Raw genomic sequence first — 25,168 nt, forward strand, 5'->3', positions numbered from 1 at the left:
ATACGGAATCCATCAGAAGGAAAAAAAGAAATTGTAAACATCAGAGTAATTAAAATCAGAAGGGCTAAAGAAGACAAGAACAAAATGAGCCCCCTACCCCCCAAGTAATGAATAAGGGATCTGACCAGATTTGGAAATCAAAGGTAGAATGCCCACGTGTTTTCGTCATTTTTCTACCTACTTACCTGGCAATATTCACCACATTATCAGCCTTCTTAGTTCTCGGATTGATTCCCTGTAACAGCTGTTCTAAAGGAGAGACTATTAGAGCCAGCTGACTCTCTCTTAGAAGATCCATAAAGAGATTTTCCTTTTGCAGAGTCAGATTGAGAAGTGCAAGGCAATGCTGCACTGCTTTCTCCAAGTGTTTCTTCCCTACAAAAAACATAAACTGAAGTTAGAAAGTTCTACATGAATCTTAGAAATGCATAGCTCTTAGAAAAACAAGCTAAAGGACAAGTTCTAGACTCAAAGGCCCTCAAGTGTCCACTTGCAGCAGCAACTTCATAGAACTACTCACCCGTGCCAATTCACAGTGATGATCGTACCTTAAGATTACCTGTATGCAGTGGCTTCTCAGTCACTTTCCCTTATCCCTTCATTGATTATTTAGAGAAATGGTTCCCAGATGGGGGGGGGGGTGATTTAGGCCCCAGAGGACACTTGGCAAGGCCTAGAGATAATTTTGGTTGCCACAACTGGAAAAGCACGACAGGCATCTAGTGGGTAGAGGCCTACAACGCACAGGACGGTCCACACAACAAAGAATTATATGGCCCAAGATGTCAATGGCACCAAGACTGAGAAACTGATTTAGAGTAATACATACTCATTGCAGAAAAATCTGCAAATAAGGAAACTGAGAATTTGAACAAGGATCATCTATAATCCCACCATTCAAATTTAAAATACATGGACTCTGGAGCCAAACTGCCTAGGCTCAAATCACAGCTACAACTTACTGTGGAAATACATGAAACCGCTTTGTTGCATCAATTTCCTTATTTGCAAACTGGAAATAATAATATCTAATAACAGGGATTTTGTACAGATTAAATGTGTTGGGGCGCTGGGTGGCTCAGTCGTTAAGTGTCTGCCTTTGGCTCAGGTCATGATCCCAGGGTCCTGGGATCGAGCCCCGCATCCGGCTCCCTGCTCTGCGTGAGGCCTGCTTCTCCCTCTCCCACTCCCCCTGCTTGTGTCCCCTCTCTCGCTGTCTCTCTCTCTGTCAAATAAATAAATAAAATCTTTAAAAAATAATAATAATAAATAAATGTGTTAAATGTGCTTTTAAAAGCATCAAATGCATACTAAGCACTCAGTAAATCATGATAATTAGCAGTAGTCATGATATTAAATAAAACCTATTGAACTCTATGTACCAGGCACTAATTAAGTTCCTTTACAAAAACTATATGGACAAGAAAACAAAAAGTACATTAGATTTAAATTTAGACATGTTTAAGACATTAAAGTGAAAGAAAGATAATCATAATTACCTATAAAAAAACATGCAATGAGACACAGTTATAGTGAGAGTCTCTGTACTTTACTCTTTCACTTTAAATATGCTTTTACTGCATGACTCACTGAAAACACCACTGTACATATGGAGACTCTCACAGTGAAAAAGAACTTCAGAAATCATCTATTTTAACCCTCCATTTACAAAAAACTGAAAATATGAGAACTGTTTTCACGACATTAAGACATTCAGGCACATACCAGGGAAAGGGGCATAGGTATCCAGCTGCTTAACGCCTTCTTCCAGTAAACTAAGGGCAAGCTCCAACATTGGTGACTCATTCAGAAGATGATACATCAGACTAAATCCTGGTGGCTTGTAGGCTATGATTTCTTCTCCTAAATAGAACACAACACAATCCAAAAGACAGTCAGTATTTTTGTCACACCCTTGATTTATATGTAATATATGAGACTTGTAAACTAAATGGCATCTAAATGGGCAAGTTTCAATTCAAAGACAAGGACACAAACGGTATACAGCTGTAATTCCCAAAAGGGCTGTTTTGCTCATAGCAGTTAGTTACCTATAACATGTTAACTCATCAAAGAATCTGTAAGGCAGTGTTGTCTTTCATTTGGCGAAAGTTTATTTTCTCTTGCTCAGAACAATTAAAATAACTAAAATAATGTAACAAAAAAGATTACACTCTAACTTAATTCATAAACTTAGAAATAATTTGTATCTTATAGTTTATAAATTATAAATAGCTTTATAAATAGCTGACAGCTTATTTGAAAGTGACAGAATTAAATTACCTTGTAATTCCACAAACTGGTCTACAAAATCTTCAAGTTGAGGCTCATAATCTCTGAGCAATTTATAAAACACCTCCAAAACAACCTCAGCAACTTCCCACTACAGAAAGAAACAAATGTTACAGTAACAATAAAACAGTCCAAGGTGACAGCCTTGCTAGACTTTTCATTCCTCCCACTTTTCTCCAGAACATGAAGACACTTCGCCAAAGTGTCAAATATTTCCTATTTTCTCTAAAAATCCTGGCTGTAAAGGGTCTGAGAAATCATCTAATCACCCTTATTTCACAGAGAAAGCAAGTGAAGCTCAGAGCATGAGTAACTTCCCCAAAACCATAAAGCTTGGTAGCAAAGGTACTAGAAATCAAGCCCTGGACTTCTATTCCCAGACCAGTATTCTATCTTATGGCTCTAGCCAAAGAAGTGAAGAAGACTCAATCACTGCTGGGCTTGCATCTAATGACCCCATTAACACCCTTCTGTTAAAAAACATTTTTAAAAACTATGTACAAGGAAAAATATTTATGCCAAGGGAAAAATATATACAACAGTATAGACAGTAAAATTAAAACTTTACTTTTAAAAAAATCCATTATATAGAATTTATGAAGGCTGAGGTTGGTAACTGTAGTTAGGGTGGTTTTTTTTAATTATTATTTTAAAATCATTTCCACTGCACATAATTTTATCAAGACTGAGTTTGGGAACTGGGACTATACAGTGATTTTTTTTTAATTACTATATATTTTTTTAAAGATTTTATTTATTTATTTGACAGAGAGAGACACAGCGAGAGAGGGAACACAAGCAGGGGGAGGAGTGGGAGAGGGAGAAGCAGGCTTCCCGCCAAGCATGGAGCCTGATATGGGGCTCGATCCCAGGACCCTGGGATCACGACCTGAGCCGAAGGCAGACGCTTAACGACTAAGCCACCCAGGTGCCCCTAAATTATTATTTTAAAATTATCCACTTATCTGTATTTTCCAAAAATTTCAAGATCATTTATTTAAATAAAAAAGGCTTATCACCACATAATAATGGATTTTAGGATTGGTAAATATATACACTGGCTCTAATAGTCTATGTTATTTATCTCAATCTAAAGCACTGTTTTTGTGAGAAGCTAGTGCTCTAAAATATAGTAACAGAAGCTAAACCTGAAGAAGACTTTCAAGTGCAAAAAATTCATGAAGTTGAGGGAAAAAAGTCTGAGGGTAAGTATACTGGGGTAGTAGCTAGGGAAAACAGCAGCACTGGAAGTGTCCATATGCATGAATGAAAACCAATAACGTGGAAAGAACACAGCTGACTAAAGCTCTAAACACTTAGGTCATAATGACCTTTTTAGGAAAAGGCAAATAAGCTACCTAAGACAAGTACAAAAACATTATCAGAACATCTTGTTAAAGAGATTGCCATTCTTAGTGTCCATTATTTGGTCACCGAGGTAATTTTAGGACTTAAATGTACACCCCCTCAGTGTTTATTTTTACTATGTGAGAAGCAAAAATCATAAAACAACTGACAAAAAATGAATTTCAGTTACTTGGGACTAAATATGAGAAACAAACTGTCCAGTGAAAGGGGAATGAATACATGAACGACGCTAAAAACAAGTAAGGATCATGTAGTCATTAAAGAGACTGTTTTCAAAGAATCTTTGATGGCATGAAGAAGTGCTCATGATACCATATTTAGTGGCCAAAAATAGATGCAAACTAAACTAATTATCTCAATTAAAGTACGTATGTATAGGAAAAAGACTAAGTTATCCTTCCTTTGGCAACAGGATTATGGATAATATCATTACTTCTTGTATTTTTCTATATTTTCCTAATTGTCCCAAATTAGCACAAAAATTATTTTTATAATCACTAATACAACAACAAATAAACCCAACAGGTTCAAAAACAGCAAATTATAAAAATAAAGCAGAAATGTCCCTACAGGACACATCCAAGCATATTCTGTGAGGCAATAAACAGTATTATAGACTAAGTGAATTACGTCAGAACCTGGAAGGGTCTCTTACATAGCTTAGAGGTTATGAGCTTGAATCTGGAATCAGAGTCCTAGGTTCAAATCCTGGTCCTGGACCTTAGGCAAGTTCCTTAACCTTGCTAAGCCTCCATCTGTAAAATGGGAATATTAATAGTACCTGCCTCACGGTAATATTGGAATTACATAAGATGATATATATGGTAAGTTCAGTTCTGAGTGTATTGCAACCAGAGCAAATATGTATGTAAATAAATGTCAGTGCTCCCTCAGGCTCCATTCGTGGCAAACATACCTGACGGATCATAATACACCTTCCCACTAAGCCGAGACTCTACAACCCAAAAGAGCTACTAAATCAATAGAAATTGGTGTGCAAGTTTAAAACTTATTTCAATCCCTAAACAAAATCATCCCAAAAAAGGACAATGTGTTTCCAACTGACAAAGGTGTGACATTTTTGGTTCAATTTTGGTCCAAATTTGTTCAATTAAGGAAATGAATGACTATGAATTCATATCAATTAAACTACTGATCACTAAAAAGTCCGTGCTTTGGTTTTAATGCCGAGATTTTTTTTTTTAATGCATATAAACTTAATCAGATCATGGACACCTCAGTATTAAGACTATGAATTTTACTGATTGGCAAAAGCTAAAATGAATTTATAGCATCTTTTATCTTTCATAAAGGAAAAAGCAGCAATAAATGAATAAGGACAAAAAAGGTTTTCTCTAAACATTACCTTTTCAGCTGCTCTCCGGTAAGCTCTTGTGCGGAATCGGAGAAACACAGAATCTCTAAGGAACTGCAAATAAGGGTCAAAGCCAGGGGGCCGCAGGCCAGCACCCAAATTAGAAGGAAATGAGCTCTCCACCAAAGTACTAATAAGCTGGCAAAAAGCCCGAGTCAGTGGGTATTCTTCACACCGGCATTCTATTTCATTTAGTTCAACCTACCAAAGAAAAATAAAGACATTTAGTAATATAAAACAATCAGCTATAAAGTACAAAACATCTTGCAGACACTGACTCATTAATACTGAACATATCATCACCACACCAAAAGAAACCTAATATACATCACCATTTTTCATTTAGAGGAAAAGACACAAAAGTAGTATATAAATCTAGATCAATCAGATGGAAGAATTTCAAATTCCCACATATTGTTCCCAACTGTGAATTAAAAATAGAAATCTTACATGTTTCTTTATGAAAAAGAGAGGGGGAGCGTAGAGAGAGAAGAAAAGAAACTAAAACAAGTAAATTCTCACTTCAGGTTGACCCAAGTAACCAAATTAAATTGAATTTAAAGCAAACTTTCAGCTTGGATGGCTGCCATGTAACATCCTTTCCCAACTTTGAAACCTAGAGTATTTTGGTTCCTCTCATGAAAAATTTCATCTCCATTTCAACACTGACCAGACAACACTTCAAATGAAATTATATTAAATTTGAAAATTATAGGAACCTAACAGAGTTAAGAACAATTTTTGTTAATTTTTACCATGTGACTGTATGAATAGAGAGCATTTAAAGAAAAAGGAAAACTTTACCTCGATACCAATAGCTTGCCTCTGGCTTGGAACCCTTACGGTCTGCAGTATCTTAAAATAGTAAGAAAACAGATGTTAGGAACATCCCCCACTCCTCAATGAAAAGTAGTGGCTCTGCAATGTAATAGTCATATTCCTCACGCAACACATGCATGTATCTCCTGATGTTGATCAGAAAGCACAACTGAGAAGTCTCTGATGGGACTTTCATTGGCAGTTGTGTGGGATTCAGGTAGAACCTTCGATTATCTGGGCTTCAAAAAACTAGTAGTTTCTAAGTGCACACAAGAAGTATATGCAGCAAATTTCCTCTGAGATATTCTAGGAATAAATCTTAAGAGGATTTATGGGACGAAATCTCACCAGTGTTCAAGACCAGCCCTACAATCAGCACCAGAAAACCAATAATTAAATTTGTTAAGAACAGGTCTGAATAGGTTTCTTGTGTGGGCAAAAGTTCTGAGTTAAGATGTTCTGATCTGACCTTGCTAGGGACATAAGCAGTATATGGTATAATCAATTACACTTAATGTTATGTCATTTACCACTCTTACAAGCTGAAAATATACTATCAGGTAGGATCCTTTAAAAACAAGTCTTGCTCAAGGGACGCCTGGGTGGCTCAGTCGGTTAAGCGTCTGCCTTCGGCTCAGGTCATGATCCCAGGGTCCTGGGATCGAGTCCCCGCATGGGGCTCCCTGCTCCACGGAGAGCCTGCTTCTCCCTCTGCCTCTGTCTCTCTCTCTCTGTCTCTCGTGAATAAATAAATTAAAAAATCTTTAAAAATAAAAATAAAAAATAAAAGGGCGCCTGGGTGGCTCAGTTGGTTAAGCGACTGCCTTCGGCTCAGGTCATGATCCTGGAGTCCCTGGATCGAGTCCCGCATCGGGCTCCCTGCTCAGCGGGGAGTCTGCTTCTCCCTCTGACCCTCCCCCCCTCTCATGTGCTCTCTCTCTCTCTCAAATAAATAAATAAAATCTTTAAAAAAAAAAAAAACAAACAAGTCTTGCTCTAAGAATAAAGATGTCTAAACCCAATCATATTTCATTTTCAGTATAGAGGGGCACACTGAACACTTAGAACACTAAGTGGTGATACACTCATAAGTGAAAAAAATGAAGTATTAATACTAAACCTAAGGGCACACACCAGCTCCCTGCATTTTGCTCTTATAAAGTATCATTACATCTTCAGGATACATGTTAGAAAATAACATTTTACTGCTTCAAAATGGTGTTAGAATCACAGGTTCCTATACGTTTTATTATTTTTAGACAAACACATATTCCACCTAACCATTTCCTAGAAATATTTCTGTAAAGCACAACCTTATTCTCCTTTTTAATCTTAGTGTATATACTGAATAACTATACCTTCACAGAAAAATTCCAATAGGCCTTACATCTAAAAAAATAAAAGTTAATAGAGATACTTTGTTCTTTTCAGATGGGACAGGAGGACATAAAAGGAAGCAACAGAAAAGAAAAACTGGTATTCCCCACATCTAATGAGTACAAATAATGTCTGAAGGCTTTCATCAGCCTGGTCTTAAAGACAGAGTTGAGGAATTCTGTCCATTTATAAATATCTCACAGACACTGAAAAACAAAGTCTTGAGAGAAGAACCTATCTCTGGTAACCTAGTGAAGCTGTCAATTGATCTAAGAGAAAAACCTAAGCCTGTTAGTTTCTGATGCTATGGCTCGGTTCTAAACCACTGGCTCGGTACTAAATCATTAACTGGGAAGTTCATGGCATACTGTAAGGTGCAAACTGGATGCCCTTGCTTCTACCATATTATCAAGCCTCACTTTCCAAACTGTAATAAATAAGAGAGCTTGTAATGCTACCTGAGTGTATTCCAACGACTGCCAAAGGGAAGCAGCAATTTCAGGGGATTTTCCAAAAGCTGCAAGGGTCTTCAGCAACTCTGCTTTGAGAACAGGGGGGATACTGCATTGCAGGAGTCCCAGAATCACCACAACCGGGGTCCACTGAGGATGTTCACAGAGTGCCAGACGAGCATTTTCACTCTGGGAATCAAACACAAAAGAACAAGAGAGACTTTCCCATCTTTAAAAGCTAAGAAAAATGACCAGCAATCATCTAAATTGCTAGCACTTATACTGAGTATTCATAGGCTTGATACATACTAAAACAAAGATAAGCCTATGGCTGTGCTTGAGGTGTACCAGTGGATCAAATCAAATTACAGCTCAGTCAATGTAAGGAATAGGGTAGAAATAGCCTTTTAGAATTACTTTTATAGCTCTAAGTATGGAAAATAATCCATATGAGATAAATGGTCTGCCAAGGTCACATAAAACTTACCTAAGCACTTGCAATCCTTTCTGAAACAATGTAGTATATTTTTTACTATAATATATGAATACCTTTTAGTTTTTTGAGAAAAAAAATGAAGATATATGTGGCATCAAATGCCACTTTCTTTTTAAGTAGGCTCCATACCCAGCATAGAGTCCAACACAGGGCCTGAACTCATGACCCTGAGATCAAGACCTAAACAGAGATCAAGAGCTAGCTGACTAGCTGATTGAGCCACCCAGGCGTGCCAATACCATTCCATTTTAATTCAACAAGAAATAACTACTAACCTTACGAGGTTTTTTTGTTTTGTTTTTTTAAGATTTTATTTATTTACTTGTCAGAGAGAGAGCGCATAAGCAGGGGGTAGCGGCAGGCAGAGGGAGGAACAGGCTCCCCGCTGGGCAGGGAGCCCGACATGGGGCTCAATCTCAGGACCCCGGGATCATGCCTGAGCTGAACAAAGGCAGATGCGTAACAATTGAGCCACCCAGGCGCCCCCTAACTTTATGTTTTAATGTTTAATAATAATGTTAAGGGGCGCCTGGGTGGCTCAGTCGTTAAGCGTCTGCCTTCGGCTCAGGTCATGATCCCAGGGTCCTGGGATCGAGCCCCGTGTCGGGCTCCCTGCTCCGCGGGGAGCCTGCTTCTCCCTCTGCCACTCCCCCTGCTTGTGTTCCCTCTCTCGCTGTGTCTCTCTCTGTCAAATAAATAAATAAAATCTTAAAATAATAATAATAATAATAATAATAATAATGTTAAGCACTCCTAGAAAAGCCAAAAAGTTAGAAGACACTATTCCTGTCCTTAAGACAGAATGTCTCAGTAAGCAATTTTGCTCTAGGAAATAATAGAAAAACTAGAAGAGGTTTCTAAGTAGAGAAATTATGTAATGAAACTCATGTTTCCTATAAAGACTAATTTGATAGTGAGGGGTAAGATGGTTTGGTGTAAGGAGAGAATAAAAGTAATCCAGTAAATAACTTTTCTTGGTTTTTTTTTCTTTCTTTTTTTTTTTTTTAGTAAAAAACTTCTCTTTCTAATTAAAAATATTCTTGGGGTTCCTGGGTGGCTCAGTCGGTTAAGCATCCAACTCTTGATTTTGGCTCAGGTCATGATCTCAGGGTCGTGAGACTGAGCCCTGCTTCGGGATCTGTGCTTAGCGTGGAGACTGCTTGAGAATCTCTCCCTCTGACCCCTCTGTCCCCCACTCGCACATGTACTCTAATAAAAAAACAAATTCATTAAAAAATAAATTTAAAAAATAATAAATAAAAAATATATTCTTTATGTATACATAACACCAACACACATATCCACAGCTATGTTAGGAAACCTTCTAGAAGGATGTGCAGTCACAACTGATTCGTATTTGCCCTTCTATTTTCTTTCAGGCATATGCTATTATTTTCCCACTAGCTGACAGCAATAAGCTGGGCTACCATTACTACACCCTCTGAAGGTAAAGAAACACAGAGCTTAAAAACAGAATTCTATACATGCAAAATTCATCACTCATAAACTTCAAGCATTTCATGAAAATTTGAGAGTTCCTTAAAATGCCCCTGTGCTAGAAAACAAGTAAAATTATGCTCTCACGGGTGCCTGGGTGGCTCAGTTGGTTAAGCGACTGCCTTCGGCTCAGGTCGTGATCCTGGAGTCCCGGGATCGAGTCCCGCATCGGGCTCCCTGCTCAGCGGGGGGTCTGCTTCTCCCTCTGACCCTCCCCCCTCTCATGTGCTCTCTCTCATTCTCTCTCTCTCAAATAAATAAATAAAATCTTTAAAAAAAAAAAAATTATGCTCTCACATGCTGTGGATGATAATTACCCAAGTAATGATGGTGGAGGTGAGCTGTAAAAAAGCAATCAATCCATCCTGCTCCTTCTGGGTGATGCCACGTGAAGGAAGGTGACGGTACTGGACACTATCTGCGCTCGGAAGATCCTTCCGGAGGTGCTCATGGTAAAGCATTAAGGAGTGAAAGAAATGTTCCCAGGAAACAGGACTGCCACCTGTTCCCTGAATATTTTCAACTGTAAAGACAGCACAGAATTTTGTTTCAAGAATGTCTAAGGATGTGCTTGGAAATCGAGGGAGGAAAATAAATTTAAAGCAATAAACTTTGCCTTTGTCCTAGATAAGTAGAGTGTGTTGTCTGAATTAAGGAGTGTGTTGTAAAAGGGTTAGAATTCCTCTATAAACTAAAACTCTGGATTAATTTTTCCTCAGGGCTAAGAATGGGTGGTGCCCATGTAAGTGCAAAGGCAAATTACTTTGGGTGTCAGTTATCTGCTCTATATCCATAAGAGTTCTCTGTGTTGTGCTGTAATTATGTAGGACTACTTTCCCCATCAGATTAATTCCTAAATGTGAGCTTAAATCCCCAGAGAGAGAGGTAAGTGCAGTCTAGATTTTAAATTACGCTACAAGCAGGCCTTGACAGAGTAGCCAGAACACTGGCCTTAGTACTGGCAGATCTCAGTTGCAATCCTGCTCCTCCTCATGACCGTGGGTAAATTACTTCTCTAAACCTGTTTCCTCATATGTAAAAATGAAAGTAATAATATCTACCTAACAAAACAGATGCTTAATAACTATTTCTTTCTCTTCTCTTTTGCAGTGTTGCAAATTTAACCAGACTCAAGTCTGAAAATTAAATGAGGAAACTGGGAGGGTTGGACAGAGAAACTGTAAGTACAGAAATTTAGAAAACAAGTACTTATGAACATGAATTTAAAAAATCAAACTCATGTGGCCAGGGTATATATTCTGTTTTGAGTACCAGATGGGTTCTTCAAAGTTTTTATGTATCAATTCTGATTTCTTAAACTGAATTATATTTTATAAAGCAAACAGTAAAACTGCCCAATCTGTGAGACCGTCACTAACGCATAAAGCTACTAATGTGCTTCTTTCCCATTATTATAAAAATAATGTATACACCTGGTAGAACCTAGTACAAATAACTAATATTCTTTAATAGGCAGGGGGATAGTGAACTCAAGAATGTCACAACAAACTTAGACAACATCCAGATTTTTCTTACCATGACTACTCCCATTGACTTTAAGCAGGCTGAAACAGTAGTGAGCACACTGGGGCCCACTGGCCAATCCCTGGAGCATTTTCAAATAAGGAATGTAAATCGTTGGAGGCAATAGGTCACCCATTTGCCTAACAAACTTTGACAAGACAACCTGAAATAGGGAAAAACCAATAGTTTACATAAAGCTTATCTTAACTTTTAGGTAGCACGGACCAACTAATAAAGACTACATATGAACTAAAACTAAATGCTCTAATTTAATAATCTGGTATTCTACTTATGAAAAATTTTTTCAAGATCGTCATTAGCAATTTAATGCAATTACAGAATATTTTTGTGAACATAAAGTACAATTATTTTTTAAAACATCTCAATGTCACAGAACATAAGACTACTCACATTTTAAATATGTAAAGCAATGGAAGAAATTTATTCCTCTAAAATTAACCACAAAGTCAGATATACTTGGAACCCAGGGTTCATGAATCCCAGTCAAATTTAGTATGAACACCTAGGAACCTGAAAGAATTTTGGATGCTAACCTAAACATACTGTTTTGTGTTCAGCCAGTACCACATTCCTACATTCCTGTTCTGTAAATCCACTTCTTAGTTTTTCCTTTTATCTTGCTTATTCCTTAAATCTAATAACAAAAATACTATTCAGACATTGAGGCTCATTGGTTGTAATTCAGAACTGAAAATGTTACAGATCTCTGGAAATCGTTGTTAAATCTGTTAGGTATAAATGATTTCCTAATTATGTAGAAAAACATCCTTATTTTTGAGAGATATTTATTTACCTAGTATAAGGGGAAATGTCATGCTGTCTATAACTTACTTTAATGTACTCCAGCAAAATCAAAGTAGTAAAAATAGCAGTAGTAGATGAAGCAAACAAGGCAAAATGTTAACAGCTATTAAATTGAGATGTTGGGTGTTCATTATAATTATTCTTTCTTCCAAATGCTTGAAGTATTTCATAATATAAAGATTTTTTTAATCTTCAAAAAATTTTAATAAACCCTTCTCCAAAACATTTTTTAAATGGGGAGAAAAATATAAGAAATGCAGTAAAAAGGCATCTGATCCCAGACTCTAACATAACTGAAAATTATTTGACATGAAAGCTTCTAGAACAGCAAATCCCAAAAAGATGAAGATAGATACTGCAATCCATCTTATTTGAGACTGCGTATCCTACTTAACATAGGATAGAAAATGGACTTTTTCCTACATTATCTACTGACTCATAGGCATTTTGTCATCAATTCTAACTTCTAAACCTTTCCTTCTAGTACTTATACCTCTCCTATCTTCCCCAACTTCTTAAGAATGGTATATATTGGGGGTGCCTGGCTGGCTCAGTCTGTGGAGCATGAGACTCTTGATCTCGTGGTAGTGAGTTCGAGCCCCATGCTGGGTGTAGAGTTTACTTAAAAATAAAATCTTATGGGGGCGCCTGGGTGGCTCAGATGGTTAAGCGTCTGCCTTCGGCTCAGGTCATGATCCCAGGGTCCTGGGATCGAGCCCCGCATCGGGCTCCCCGCTAGGCGGGGAGCCTGCTTCTCCCTCTGCCTCTGCCTCTCTCTCTCTGACTCTCATGAATAAATAAAACATTAAAAAAATTAAAATTAAAAAATAAAAAATAAAAGAAATAACTAAAATCTTAGGGACGCCTGGGTGGCTCAGTCAGTTAAGCGTCTGCCTTTGGCTCAGGTCATAATCCCAGGGTCCTGGGATCGAGTCCCCCCTCAGGCTCCTTGCTCAGCAGGGAGCCTGCTTCTCCCTCTGCCTGCCGCTCCCCCTGCTTGTGTGCTCTCTCTCTTTGACAAATGAAAAAATAAAATCTTTAGAAAAATAAAATTAAATAATAATAATAATATCTTAAGACAAAAAGAAAAAAGAATGATGTATATTGGTTACTGTCATGCCTGTTGAGTACAGACTAATACTAATACCAATAAAATTCAAATAAATGACACACAGAAAGACTAGACACCTTTCTGTCTACAATTTGACACATACCTAGTATGTTAAAAAAGGCTAACTACATATCAGAACTTAAATTTAGGGGCGCCTCGGTGGCTCAGTCGTTAAGCGTCTGCCTTCGGCTCAGGTCATGATCCCAGGGTCCTGGGATCGAGCCCCGCATCAGGCTCCCTGCTCAGCGGGAAGCCTGCTTCTCCCTCTCCCACTCCTCCCCCTGCTTGTGTTCCCTCTCTCGCTGTGTCTCTCTCTGTCAAATAAATAAATAAAATCTTAAAAAAAAAAAAAGTATTCCTTACAAAAAAAAAACACAAAAAACTTAAATTTAAGAGTTTCAAATTTCCTTAAGAAAAGAAAACAGTTTAAATTTCTAAGTTACACAAGAGATCATTTGTGTTAATGGCAATGACATCAGGAAATAACATTTGTTCATGGTTCAAGACTCCCAATTATCATACCAAGATAGAAAAGTAGAAAAACTAAGAGCTCACCTGGCGTTGAGGGGGTCGCTGATGAGCCACCCCAAGGTAAGAACCCATGATAGTGGAAGTCTGAAGAGGCTCTGAGGGACACCAATATTCGAGAGCAAGCTCCAAATTAAAAGCGTTCTTTTTATATAGCTCACCAATCTGCAAAGTGTAAGCAAAGACTGGGTGAAAATGCCTATAACTCAACAATTACTTTTAAGTGAAAATTTATATTTTTACGGAATTCACTTGTATATTTGAAACATTAAAAGTGAAATTTTCTACAGTTAGGGAATAAATAATGGAAGGAGGGAGAGATGACCATCCATCCAGTGTAATGGCTTACCAAGAGCATTAAGTGTTCCAGATCTCTTCTAAGTGAAATGGGAGGTTCATTACCCATCTGCATACTCATATGAATTATTCGAGCATCTTCATCTGCCCGATTCCTCAACTGTTTCACCTATTAAATACATTACATACAGTTTAATATGGAAATTTAGTATATAGGTTAATAATACTGAAATCAGGCAACTGTCTAAAAGTGATTACATAATAGAAAAACTGTTTAAACATCTATTCCACTTTAATGACATGAAGAAATATACTAGGAATTTTGTGATACCACTATCCATAATTTAAAAATATCTTAAAATGTCAGTGTATTTTCCAGTACAGAGAAGTTGAGTTTTAACTACAGTATTTCTCAGAAGGAACATTACTGACATTTTGAACAGGACATTTCTTCACTGGGTTGGATCATCCTGAACACTGCAGGACAGTTTAGCATCTCTGGACTACCTACTTCTACCAATAACTCCACCAAGATTTTTTTTTTATTTTTTTATTGTTATGTTAATCACCATACATTACATCATTAGTTTTTGATGTAGTGTTCCATGATTCATCGTTTGTGCATGACACCCAGTGCTCCATGCAGAACGTGCCCTCCTCAATACCCATCACCAGGCTAACCCATCCTCCCACCCCCTCCCCTCTAAAACCTTTAGTTTGTTTTTCAGAGTCCATCGTCTCTCATGGTTCGTCTCCCCCTCCTATTTCCCCCCCTTCATTCTTCCTCCACCAAAGATATTTTAACAAGGAAAAGTGGTGCCACTAATTTCCCAAACACTCTCTGAAGGACGTTGTTGCACTGGCTGAGAACCATCACCTTATAACATTCGTGCCAACTGATAGAAGAAACTACTCTCTTTTAAAAACAAAACAAAAAAAGCAGGACAAACCCACAATTCAATACTCCTCTCTCAAGTATACAAAATCTGTAAGGACATGGAAGACTTAACACTATCAACCAACTTTCCCTAATGGGCATTTACAAAATACTCCATAGAACAGCAGGAGAATATACATTCCTTTCATGTGTGCATAGAACATTTTCCAAGACAGGCCATATTCTGAATCATAAAACAAACCTCAGCCAATTTAACATAAATTGAAATCCTATAAAGTATGTTCTCTAACCACAACAAAAATAAACTAAAATCAGTTATACAGAGATGCCTGGAAGCCCCCAAATATTTGGAAATTAAACAACACTTCTAAATAAACCACTGATCAAAGAAGTCTCAAGGACAATTAAAAAACATTAAATTGAACAAAAAGGAAAACACAACATATCAAAATTTATGTGACACAGCTAAAGCAATAATTAGAGATAAATGTGTAACATCAAATATTTGTATTAGAAAAAAAGAAAGGTTTTGGGGCACCTGGGTGGCTCAGATGGTTGAGCGTCTGCCTTTGGCTCAGGTCATGATCCCAGGGTCCTGGGATCAAGCCCCGCGCATCGAGCTCCCTGCTTGGCAGGGAGCCTGCTTCTCCCTCTCCCTCTACTGTTCCCCCTGCTTGTGCTCTCTCACTCTCTCTATCAAATAAATAAATAAAATCTTAAAAAAAAAAAAAGAAAAAAGAAAAAAAGAAAGGTTTCAAATCAATAATCTAAGCTTCTACCTTAATAAATTGAAATTAGAAATGCGAATTAAGCCCAAAGCAAAAAGGAAGAAAATAATGTAGAGCAGAAATCAGTAACAGTGAAACAAAGTATAAGAAAATCAATGAGGCCAAAAGCTGGTTCTTCAGGAAGTTCAATAAAATTGATAAACCTCTAGCCAGGTTAATTAAGAAGACACACACACCCATACACACACACACACACACACACAGAAGATGCAAATTACCAAAATTAAGAATGAAAAAAGAAACATCATTACAGATCCTACAGACACAAACAGTATAATAAAGGAATATTAGGAATAACTTTATGCCAATCAATCTGAATAAAAAGGACAAATTCACTGATACACACAAACCAAAGCTCGTTCAAAAAGAGACTGATAACCTAAATATTCCTATTATCTATCAAAGTACTCCAATTATGTGAATTCACTCTTTATATTATTCAAGCCATTTATGATTATCTTTCTATAACTTAAGTCCCATCTGGACTACTGATTAGGAAACACTTAAGACTTAACCTTTCTACGACTTCATTTCTGCAAATGTAAAATGAAAGGATTAGCATGCTTCTTCCTATTCCAAAATTCTGTGATATTAATCTATCAAGTCCTTCGAGGTTACTGAGGGTTCAGGTTATCTATTAAAAGTATTCCTTGACTATTCTAGTCCTGAGGGAGCTATTCTTAGCCTAAATAAATCCATAAATTTACTGTCTATACCTCTCATTCACTGTTACTACCTAATCTCTCCAACTAGATTATAAATTCTTTATTGGTAAGGAATGAGTCTACTACTTGTCTTCTTCACAACTTCTAGTATAGTACGTGGCACACAGGAGAAACTCAACAAACACTTAATTCATTAAATAATGAATAAGCACTTCACTCCTTGATCGTTTGTTGCCACTTGAGGTAGTCTTTCCATTTGCCTTATGTGTTTCAGGAGGTATGGTAGCAGAACTGTACTACAGTATTACAAGTATAGGTCCTTTAGGGAGCTTTTTTTAAATACACACACACAAAAAGTGAGTTCATAGAGCTTTACGCCCTCATTTATTTCCTGCCCGCATTTTGATGGCTTCCTTGGAACAAAACTGCATGAAAAAATAATGCTCTGGAGAAACTCTCTGAAATGGCTCTAAGAATCCCTTTTTGGATCAAAGTTACAGCTTGAACTCTTTATTCGAAAGTAGCCTTTGCATTTGTTTCTTAAATCCATTACATTACCTGTATGCATGCAGAAGTCCATTTATATACTATAATTAAGAGTCTACACAATTATCTATAAAACTGGAGATTTTCTACTATGCCTTCTTCCAAATCATGTATAAATATATCAGTAAGACAATCTAAGCATTGATCCCTGGAGTATCATGACATTAACAATTTTCTATGCATAGTAATTTAACTATTACTCTCTCCTTATAAACTATTCTCAATGTCAAATATTTTGTTCTTTTAGCTTAGTGTCAATTACCAGGTCTTATTTCATTTTCACGAATTACTAATTCAAAAGCTGTAACACAACTATTGTCAAATTATAGTCTACAATAAAAGATTTTATTAGTTTCCAAAACACAAAGTGAATTGATCAGTTTATTCCATAAAAAATTTTCTACTATTCTTTACTTATCCTACATTATTATACCTACCTTCATTGGCATAAGTGCAAGGAAATCTGTGATGAGATTATGGACTCTACGGATATAAAATTCCTCCTGATAGAAATTCTCTGACACCACTACAGATTCAGTGAGGAACAGGAAAACATTGTCAGCAATTGCGAGCTCTGCCATTGCTTCATCTGCTTCTGTAAATTCAGCCAGAGCTAGAAATATATTTAGAAAAACAGCACATGAAGGGAAAGTTATTAAACTAGATTATAACATTTCAGAATACTCTCTTGATGTTTCAAAATTCAGGTATCTTCTGAACCTTCAAGCATGTGCTAGGTTAAAAATAAGACTGTATTACTGTAATAGACTCACAAATTCAAAAGAGCTACTGAAAAAGTACATTAGAGGGGCACCTGGGTGGCTCAGTCATTAAGCGTCTGCCTTCGGCTCAGGTCATGATCCCGAGGTCCTGGGATCGAGCCCCACACCGGGCTCCCTGCTCAGCGGGAAGCCTGTTTCTCCCTCTCCCACTCCCCGTGCTTGTGTTCCCTCTCTCACTGTCTCTCTCTCTGTCAAATAAATAAATAAAAAATCTTAAAAAAAAAAAAAGTACAGGGGCGCCTGTGTGGCTCAGTCGTTAAGCATCTGCCTTCGGCTTGGGTCATGATCCCAGGGTCCTGGGATCGAGCCCCGCATCGGGCTCCCTGCTCAGCGGGAAGCCTGCTTCTCCCTCTCCCACTCCCCCTGCTTGTGTTCCCTCTCTCACTGTGTCTCTGTCAAATAAATAAATAAAATCTTAAAAAAAATTTAAATTAAATTAAAAAAGTACATTAGGAAACAAACTGCTCATCACACTAACAACATGAGCAATAAAAAATTACTTCAAGAATATATGATGTAACACTGATATAGTCAGTGAGTTATTATCAAAACATTAACATATGAAAATGACGCCAAGGCTTTAATCTCAATAAATGAACTAGATCATTCAGAAAAAGTCTTCACAGCTAGTGAGACCAAGACCTGAACATGACCACGTAAGTAACTCTTCTAATTTGATAACAAAGTAGCAAAAATTGAAAAACTAAACCTTAACCTAAAGACAAACTGGTCTACTTGTAACTTTTTTTAGCTTTTTATTCAAAAAATTTCAAATAGGTATCTAAAAATAAACCAATATAATGAACCACCACAAAACCCATCAGTTAACTTTGATGTTATACATTTATGCAATCATATTTCATCTGGATCTCCACGCATTCCCAAATGAGATTTAAGCAAATGCCAGACAATTTAACATTTCATTTGTAAGTATTTCAGTATACAACTCAAAATACTTTAAAAACAAAAAATAAACCATACATACAAATAACATACCTTAATACCATTATCTCTTAAAAAAAAAAATTCCTCAATATCAAATATCCACACAGTAATCAAATTTACAACAGTCCCATAAATGCTATAAAAGATTTTAGTTTAGTTTTTTGCTTTTTGTCTTTTTGTGCAATTTGTTTGCTTGAATCAGGATCCAAATAAGATCCACAGATTATGTTTGAGTGATACATCTGTAGACTCCTCCTGTATCTTTTTAATTTTTCACTTGCCCTTTATCTGCTGCAGAAACTGGACTTTTATCCTACAGTTTCCACAATGTGGTTTGATATCTATCCCAGTTGTATAGTTAACACACTCCTCTGTCTTCTGGTTATACTAAAAATTGGTAGTTCGATCTAGAGACTTGATCTGACTTACATTCAATTTTTTTGGTAAAAGTACATCACAGGTGCTGCTGTGTCCTTCCATCAAGAAATACATCATTGCTTGCCTTTTTTAAATTTACATATAAAACTGCTAGGTAACTTTGTGGTAATCTGGCTTTGGAAAAGAATTGTTTGTAGTTCATTCTACTTGAGCATTATACAGACCAAATACAGAGTATGCTTCTCAAAGTATATTTTCATTGCCTTGAAAAGGGTCAGGAACAGATATAAGCCAAGAGGTTCAACCAGAGGAAAACAGATGGATTTTTATGTTTTATTTTGCATTTTGAAATAAAGCCTGCATATCTACCCATACCATACAAACTCCTTGAGAACAAAATAGTTTAATTCTTTATGACTAATACTTATTATTAAAATTACTAATTAAATATTAATAACAACGACTAATTACAAACCTTTACTTGAATTCAGAAATACTGGAATTTAAATCACATGATGATCAATTCAAGAACTATTTCTTGAAGACTATTTAGGTAATAAAGCAGCATCAATCTTTTTTTTTATTATGTTATGTTAATCACCATACATTACACCATTAGTTTTTGATGTAGTGTTCCATGATTCACTGTCTGCATATAACACCCAGTGCTCCATTCAGTACGTGCCCTCTTTAATACCCATCACCAGGCTAACCCGTCCTCCCAACCCCCCTCCCCTCTAGAACCCTCAGTTTGTTTCTCAGAGTCCATCGTCTCTCATGGTTCATCTCCCCCTCCGATTCCCCCCCTTCATTTTTCCCTTCCTGCTATCTTTTTTTTTTTTTTAACATATAAGGTACTATTTGTTTCAGAGGTACAGGTCTGTGATGCAACAGTCTTACACAATTCACAGTGCTCACCATTGCACATACCCTCCCCGATGTCTATCACCCAACCACCCCATGCCTCCCACCCCCCACTCCAGCAACCCTCAGTTTGTTTCCTGAGATTAAGAATTCCTCATATCAGTGAGATCATATGATACATGTCTTTCTCTGATTGACTTATTTCACTCAGCAAAATATCCTCCAGTTCCATCCACGTCCTTGCAAATGGCAAGATTTCATTCTTTTTGATGGCTGCATAATATTCCATTGTGTATATATACCACATCTTCTTTATCCATTCATCTGTCGATGGACAGCTTGGCTCTTTCCATAGTTTGGCTATTGTGGACATTGCTGCTATAAACATCGGGGTGCACTTACCCCTTTGGATCCCTACATTTGTATCTTTGGGGTAAATACCCAGTAGTGCAATTGCTGGGTCATATGGTAGCTATTTTCAACTTTTTGAGGAACCTCCATACTGTTTTCCAGGGTGGCTGCACCAGTTTGCATTCCCACCAACAGTGTAGGAGGGTTCCCCTTTCTCCGCATCCCTGCCAACATCTGTCATTTCCTGACTTGTTAATTTTAGCCATTCTGACTGGTGTGAGGTGGTATCTCACTGAGGTTTTGATTTGGATTTCCCTGATGCCGAGCGATGTTGAGCACTTTTTCATGTGTCTGTTGGCCATTTGGATGTCTTCTTTGGAAAAATGTCTGTTCATGTCTTCTGCCTATTTCTTGATTGGATCATTTGTTCTTTGGGTGTTGAGTTTGATGAGTTCTTTATAGATTTTGGATACTAGCCCTTTATCTGGTATGTCATTTGCAAATTTCTTCTCACATTCTGTCGGATGTCTTTTGGTTTTGTTGACTTGTTTCCTTTGCTGTGCAAAAGCTTTTTATCTTGATGAAGTCCCAACGTTCACTTGCCCTTGCTTCCCTTGCCTTTGGCGATGTTTCTTGGAAGAAGTTGCTGCGGCTGAGGTCGAAGAGGTTGCTGCCTGTGTTCTCCTTTGGGATTTTGATGGACTCCTGTCTCACATTTAGGTCTTTATAAAGTGAGTGTTAATGTCTAAAAACCTTATTGAAATTTTGGAGTTTAATAAAGTTTCAAACACTATAAATTAGTGTAGTAAACATGTTTGGCAAGTTTTTCAGAAGTCTATGAAGAGAGTAGTAACTAATTTTTCAAAATTCCTATTTTATTAAAACTTGTCTGGGGGCACCTGGGGGGCTCAATGGGTTAAGGATCTGCCTTTGGTTCAATTCATGATCCCAGAGTCCTGGGATCAAGCCCCATATCAGGCTCCCTGCTCAGTGGGGAGCCTGCTTCTCCCTCTCCTGCTCACCCTAACTTTGCTCTCTCTCTTTGTCAAATAAATAAAATCTTTAACAACAGGGGCACCTGGGTGACTCAGTCAGTTGGGCATCTGCCTTTGGCTCAGGTCATGATCCCGGGATCCTGGGATCAAGCCCCGCGTCAGGCTCCCTGATCAGTGGGAGGCCTGCTTTTCCCTCTCCCTCTGCCGGCCACTCCCCCTGCTTGTGTTCTCTCTTTCTGTCAAATAAATAAAATATTAAAAATAAATAAAGTCTTTAAAAACAAACAACAAAAACTTGTATTATTTCAAGAATGGCCTTTTTTTTTGAGAGAGAGAGAGAAAGAGTGTGCGTGCACGTGTGCACACAAGTGGGGGAAGGGGCAGAGGGAGAGAATCCTCAAGCAGACTCCCCACTGAGCACGGGCGCCCTGAGATCTGACCTGAGCTGAAATCAGGAGTTGGATGCTTGACCAACTGGAGCCACCCAGGCACCCCTAACATATTTTATTTTTAAATAATACTAGTTTTTAATTTGTGAAAAATTATTTTGTGAAAACCAAACAAGAAAACATTTTAAAAAATCGTAAATTTTAATTTAAAAAATTATGATACCGCCATTTCAAATTTTACACTCTTAAGGAAATAAAGAAGCTAAAAGAGCATTGTCACTGGCTCTAAGAAAGAGAAATAATATTTCATAAAAATTCTTTTAGGAAACAAGAAAAAAAAAATCGGTATTTCACTACATTCCAAAGCTTCATTTAACACAATTCTAGGTACCTTCCTGTGCTCATCCTTATATATGTCAAAGATAATACCTCTTTCAAAATACCATTAAAGTTGATATGTTCTTTCTCATAACTAAATTACCTACAATCAATTTACCTGTCACATCAGGTAGCTGAGATATTCCTCTCAATGCCAGTGCCCAGGCAAGTCTAACAGTGGCTTGCAGCCCAGGGAGTTTCCAAAGCTGTGAGTCTTGAAGGCGGGAGTGAACTGTTGCGATGTACTGTCTTTCTGTCAACAGTGGAAGTTGATGAATCATATCTGAAAACACAAATATAGACCACTATACCAAAAAGTAGAAAAATTCTCACTTTTGATATACAGGAGTAATGTCTAAAAATCAGAAAATCAGAGTACTCTTATCAAATAACTGTGGACTAATTAACATTAATGTTTGACAAACCAAAAACAAAATCACCACCACAAAAATTATATGCAAACAAACTGAAAGAGGCAATCGACAACAATTCTAAATTTTAATGCTATTTTTTTCAATTTTTTTAAATAAGCTTACTATAAAAAATTTTAAAAATAGTTAAAGAGTCACTCATTTTTTCCTGTATATAAATTCTAAAATATATTAGGGTGCCTGGCTGGCTCAACCGGTTGAGCGTGTGACTCTTGATCTTGGGGTTCTAAGTTCAAGCTCCACATTGGGTGTAGAGATTACTTAAAAATAAAATCTTTAGGGGTGCCTGGGTGGCTCAGTCGGTTAAGCATCCGACTCTTCATTTTGGCTCGGTCATGATCTCAAAGTCATGAGATTGAGGCCCGTGTCAGGCTCCATGGAGCCTACTTAAGATTCCCTCTCTCTTCCTCTCCCTCTGCCCCAACCCCACTGCTTGTGCATTCTCTCTCTCTAAAAAAATAAAATATAAATCTTTTAAAAAATAAATTAAAAAAATATATAAATCAATGCCATTTAAAGATCAAAAAAGATATAATTTGGGGCGCCTGGCTGGTTCAGTTGCTGGAGTGTATGACTCTTGATCTTGGGGTTGTGAGTTCGAGCCCCATGTTGGGTGTAGAGGTTACTTAAAAATAAAATCTTTAAATAAAAAAAAAAAGAATTTTATTAGATAAATAAATGCCTGAATTTAAAATATCAAGCAAAAACTGGCCAAAACAAAGGATCCAAATTGCAAACAAGTATCTACTCTGATTATAACAAATGAAATTGCTAAATAATACTATTTTTCAATTTACAGTTCAATTATACTATGGTACTTCAAACAAGCACAGGATTCTGAATAAATACTAAAATGGGAAACACCACTAACACCTAAGAATTCATTTATTTTACTTCATTATTTTCTTGTACTTCCTTTTGATGTCAGTGGTTCCCAACCTTTAACCAAGAACACATTCTTTATTTAATTTCCTGTGTTTTAAAAGTTTCCATCTACTACTATGCATGTACTACTAATTCACTTCTCCCATTTATTAATCAAACATATACAGAACCAACAAGAAATTACAATCAAAATGAGTTAATTAACATAAGCATCCTAAATTTATAAAATTACAACCTAATACAAAACCTTCCATTTTAGCCTATGAAACCTTCCAGGCATTTCATTTTGCTTTTGGAAGTCCCACTTACAAGCTTCCATGAACACAGTCTGCCCCTACTTAATTCTGTGCTTTACTTCATTCAAGACAGGAAATCTGACGAATGCAGTAACGGGCAGCATTCCTAGATGAGCACAGGTAGCAATTATTCTGTGACACGCAAAGCACTGTGTGACAATTTGACTGGAGGAAAGGGCTACTTATGTTTTCCATAAGCCTTTCCTAATGCCTAAAGATGGTCACCAAACATGAGTGGAAAATGTCTATCCTCTTTACATACCTACTGAGAGAACATGCCAATGACACGATCAAAAGTGGACAGAGGTAATGATGTAATGTATGGTGATTAACATAACATAATAAAGGGCGCCTGAGTGGCTCAGTTGGTTAAAGCGACTGCCTTTGGCTCAGGTCATGATCCTGGAGTCCCGGGATCTAGTCCCGCATCGGGCTCCCTGCTCAGCAGGGAGTCTGCTTCTCCCTCTGACCCTCCTCCCTCTCATGCTCTCTGTCTCTCATTCTCTCGCTCTCAAATAAATAAAAATAAAATCTTTAAAAAAAATAAATAAATAACATAATAAAAAAAAAGTGGACAGAGGATAACTAACTGTTCAAGTAAGTATAAATATCTATGCTGTTAAAAGGCAATAATCTTCCAATAATCTTCGGGAATCATTTTTGAGATCCTCATTTCTAAGCAGTAGTGTATGAGGTTACCAAGTAAAAATATTACCTACTTCAGAGAAAATATAAATTAGAGAGAATATATTACTAAAAATGATAGTTATCCTCCCTGAGAATGTTTTCGTGAAAGGTTTGAAATGTGAATAATTAATATAAAGAAACAAGCAATTGATTGTGCATGCAGAACTCATGAACATGTATTACATAACTTTTACCACTTTCCTATTCCAAAATCGAAAAGGACAATAGAGATATCTAACAGGGTACATATTTTTAAAAGGTGATCTTTATCTAAATATTCAAATATTGATGAATTACACACACAGGAAAAAAATACAAGAATAAAATATACAATTTTTTATTTTAGTAGTTAAAATATTGCCCTTCTTAGGTGTAACCTCCAAAATTTAATCTGATTTTTTTAAATAAAGACATTAATAGGTATAAAATTCAATACCATCTCTTTCCTCTGTGCTTTGTTCTACAAAACTGATATCAAAGCAGTACAGAAGAGCCATAAGAAGAGCCAGATTCACGGCATCCAACGAGCCATTAGCCTCAACTGTCACTTTTTCCAAATGTCCAATAAGAAGCAGAGTGTCATCTTTGCCTAAAGGTGACTGACAAGCCCAGGCAAAAAGGCTTTCTGCCAGAGACTGCCTGCACTCCTTGATGAGATCAGAAACCTAGAGATAAAAATGTATGATTATCAGTATACATAAATCACAGTGAAGCCTCGTCTTATTCCAAAAAGTAAACCACCTTTTACAAAGCTAACTAACTAAATAAATCTGTCTGAATCCACAAGTAACCCTAAAATCTCACCTCTAGAATTCTAAACAAACCCTACTGTTAATTCCTCATTTTAAGTTCCAAGCTCCTTTATGTAATGAAGGAGCTTGGAACTTACATTAATTCCTTGGAACTTCATGTAATTCCTTCAAGAGTTC

General features: G+C 37.0%; 1 protein-coding gene across 4 annotated transcripts in view; it reads right to left on the reverse strand.

The window, feature by feature from the left end:
* The window catches only part of NUP205 (nucleoporin 205), an 82,032-nt gene that overhangs the window by 44,650 nt on the left and 12,214 nt on the right, over nt 1-25,168 (reverse strand). For all 4 annotated transcript variants that reach the window (XR_006788692.3, XR_010406354.1, XM_045864214.3 and 1 more), the window contains exons 6-18: nt 24,676-24,904; nt 22,059-22,223; nt 17,296-17,471; nt 14,014-14,130; nt 13,692-13,829; nt 11,213-11,363; nt 9,994-10,199; nt 7,690-7,872; nt 5,840-5,890; nt 5,027-5,236; nt 2,284-2,383; nt 1,726-1,863; nt 186-375 (exon numbers count right to left, since the gene is read on the reverse strand). Coding sequence is in view for 2 of the 4 variants with exons in the window: in XM_045864214.3 (XP_045720170.1) it covers nt 186-375; nt 1,726-1,863; nt 2,284-2,383; nt 5,027-5,236; nt 5,840-5,890; nt 7,690-7,872; nt 9,994-10,199; nt 11,213-11,363; nt 13,692-13,829; nt 14,014-14,130; nt 17,296-17,471; nt 22,059-22,223; nt 24,676-24,904 (2,054 nt within the window). In the remaining 2 variants the exon portion in view is untranslated. The remainder of the gene's footprint in view (nt 1-185; nt 376-1,725; nt 1,864-2,283; nt 2,384-5,026; nt 5,237-5,839; nt 5,891-7,689; nt 7,873-9,993; nt 10,200-11,212; nt 11,364-13,691; nt 13,830-14,013; nt 14,131-17,295; nt 17,472-22,058; nt 22,224-24,675; nt 24,905-25,168) is intronic.

The sequence above is a fragment of the Mirounga angustirostris genome, unplaced genomic scaffold (genome assembly GCF_029215605.1).
Source record: "Mirounga angustirostris isolate CCGP_5_RB_7025 unplaced genomic scaffold, mMirAng1.0.hap1 SCAF_12, whole genome shotgun sequence".
Lineage (NCBI taxonomy): Eukaryota > Metazoa > Chordata > Mammalia > Carnivora > Phocidae > Mirounga > Mirounga angustirostris.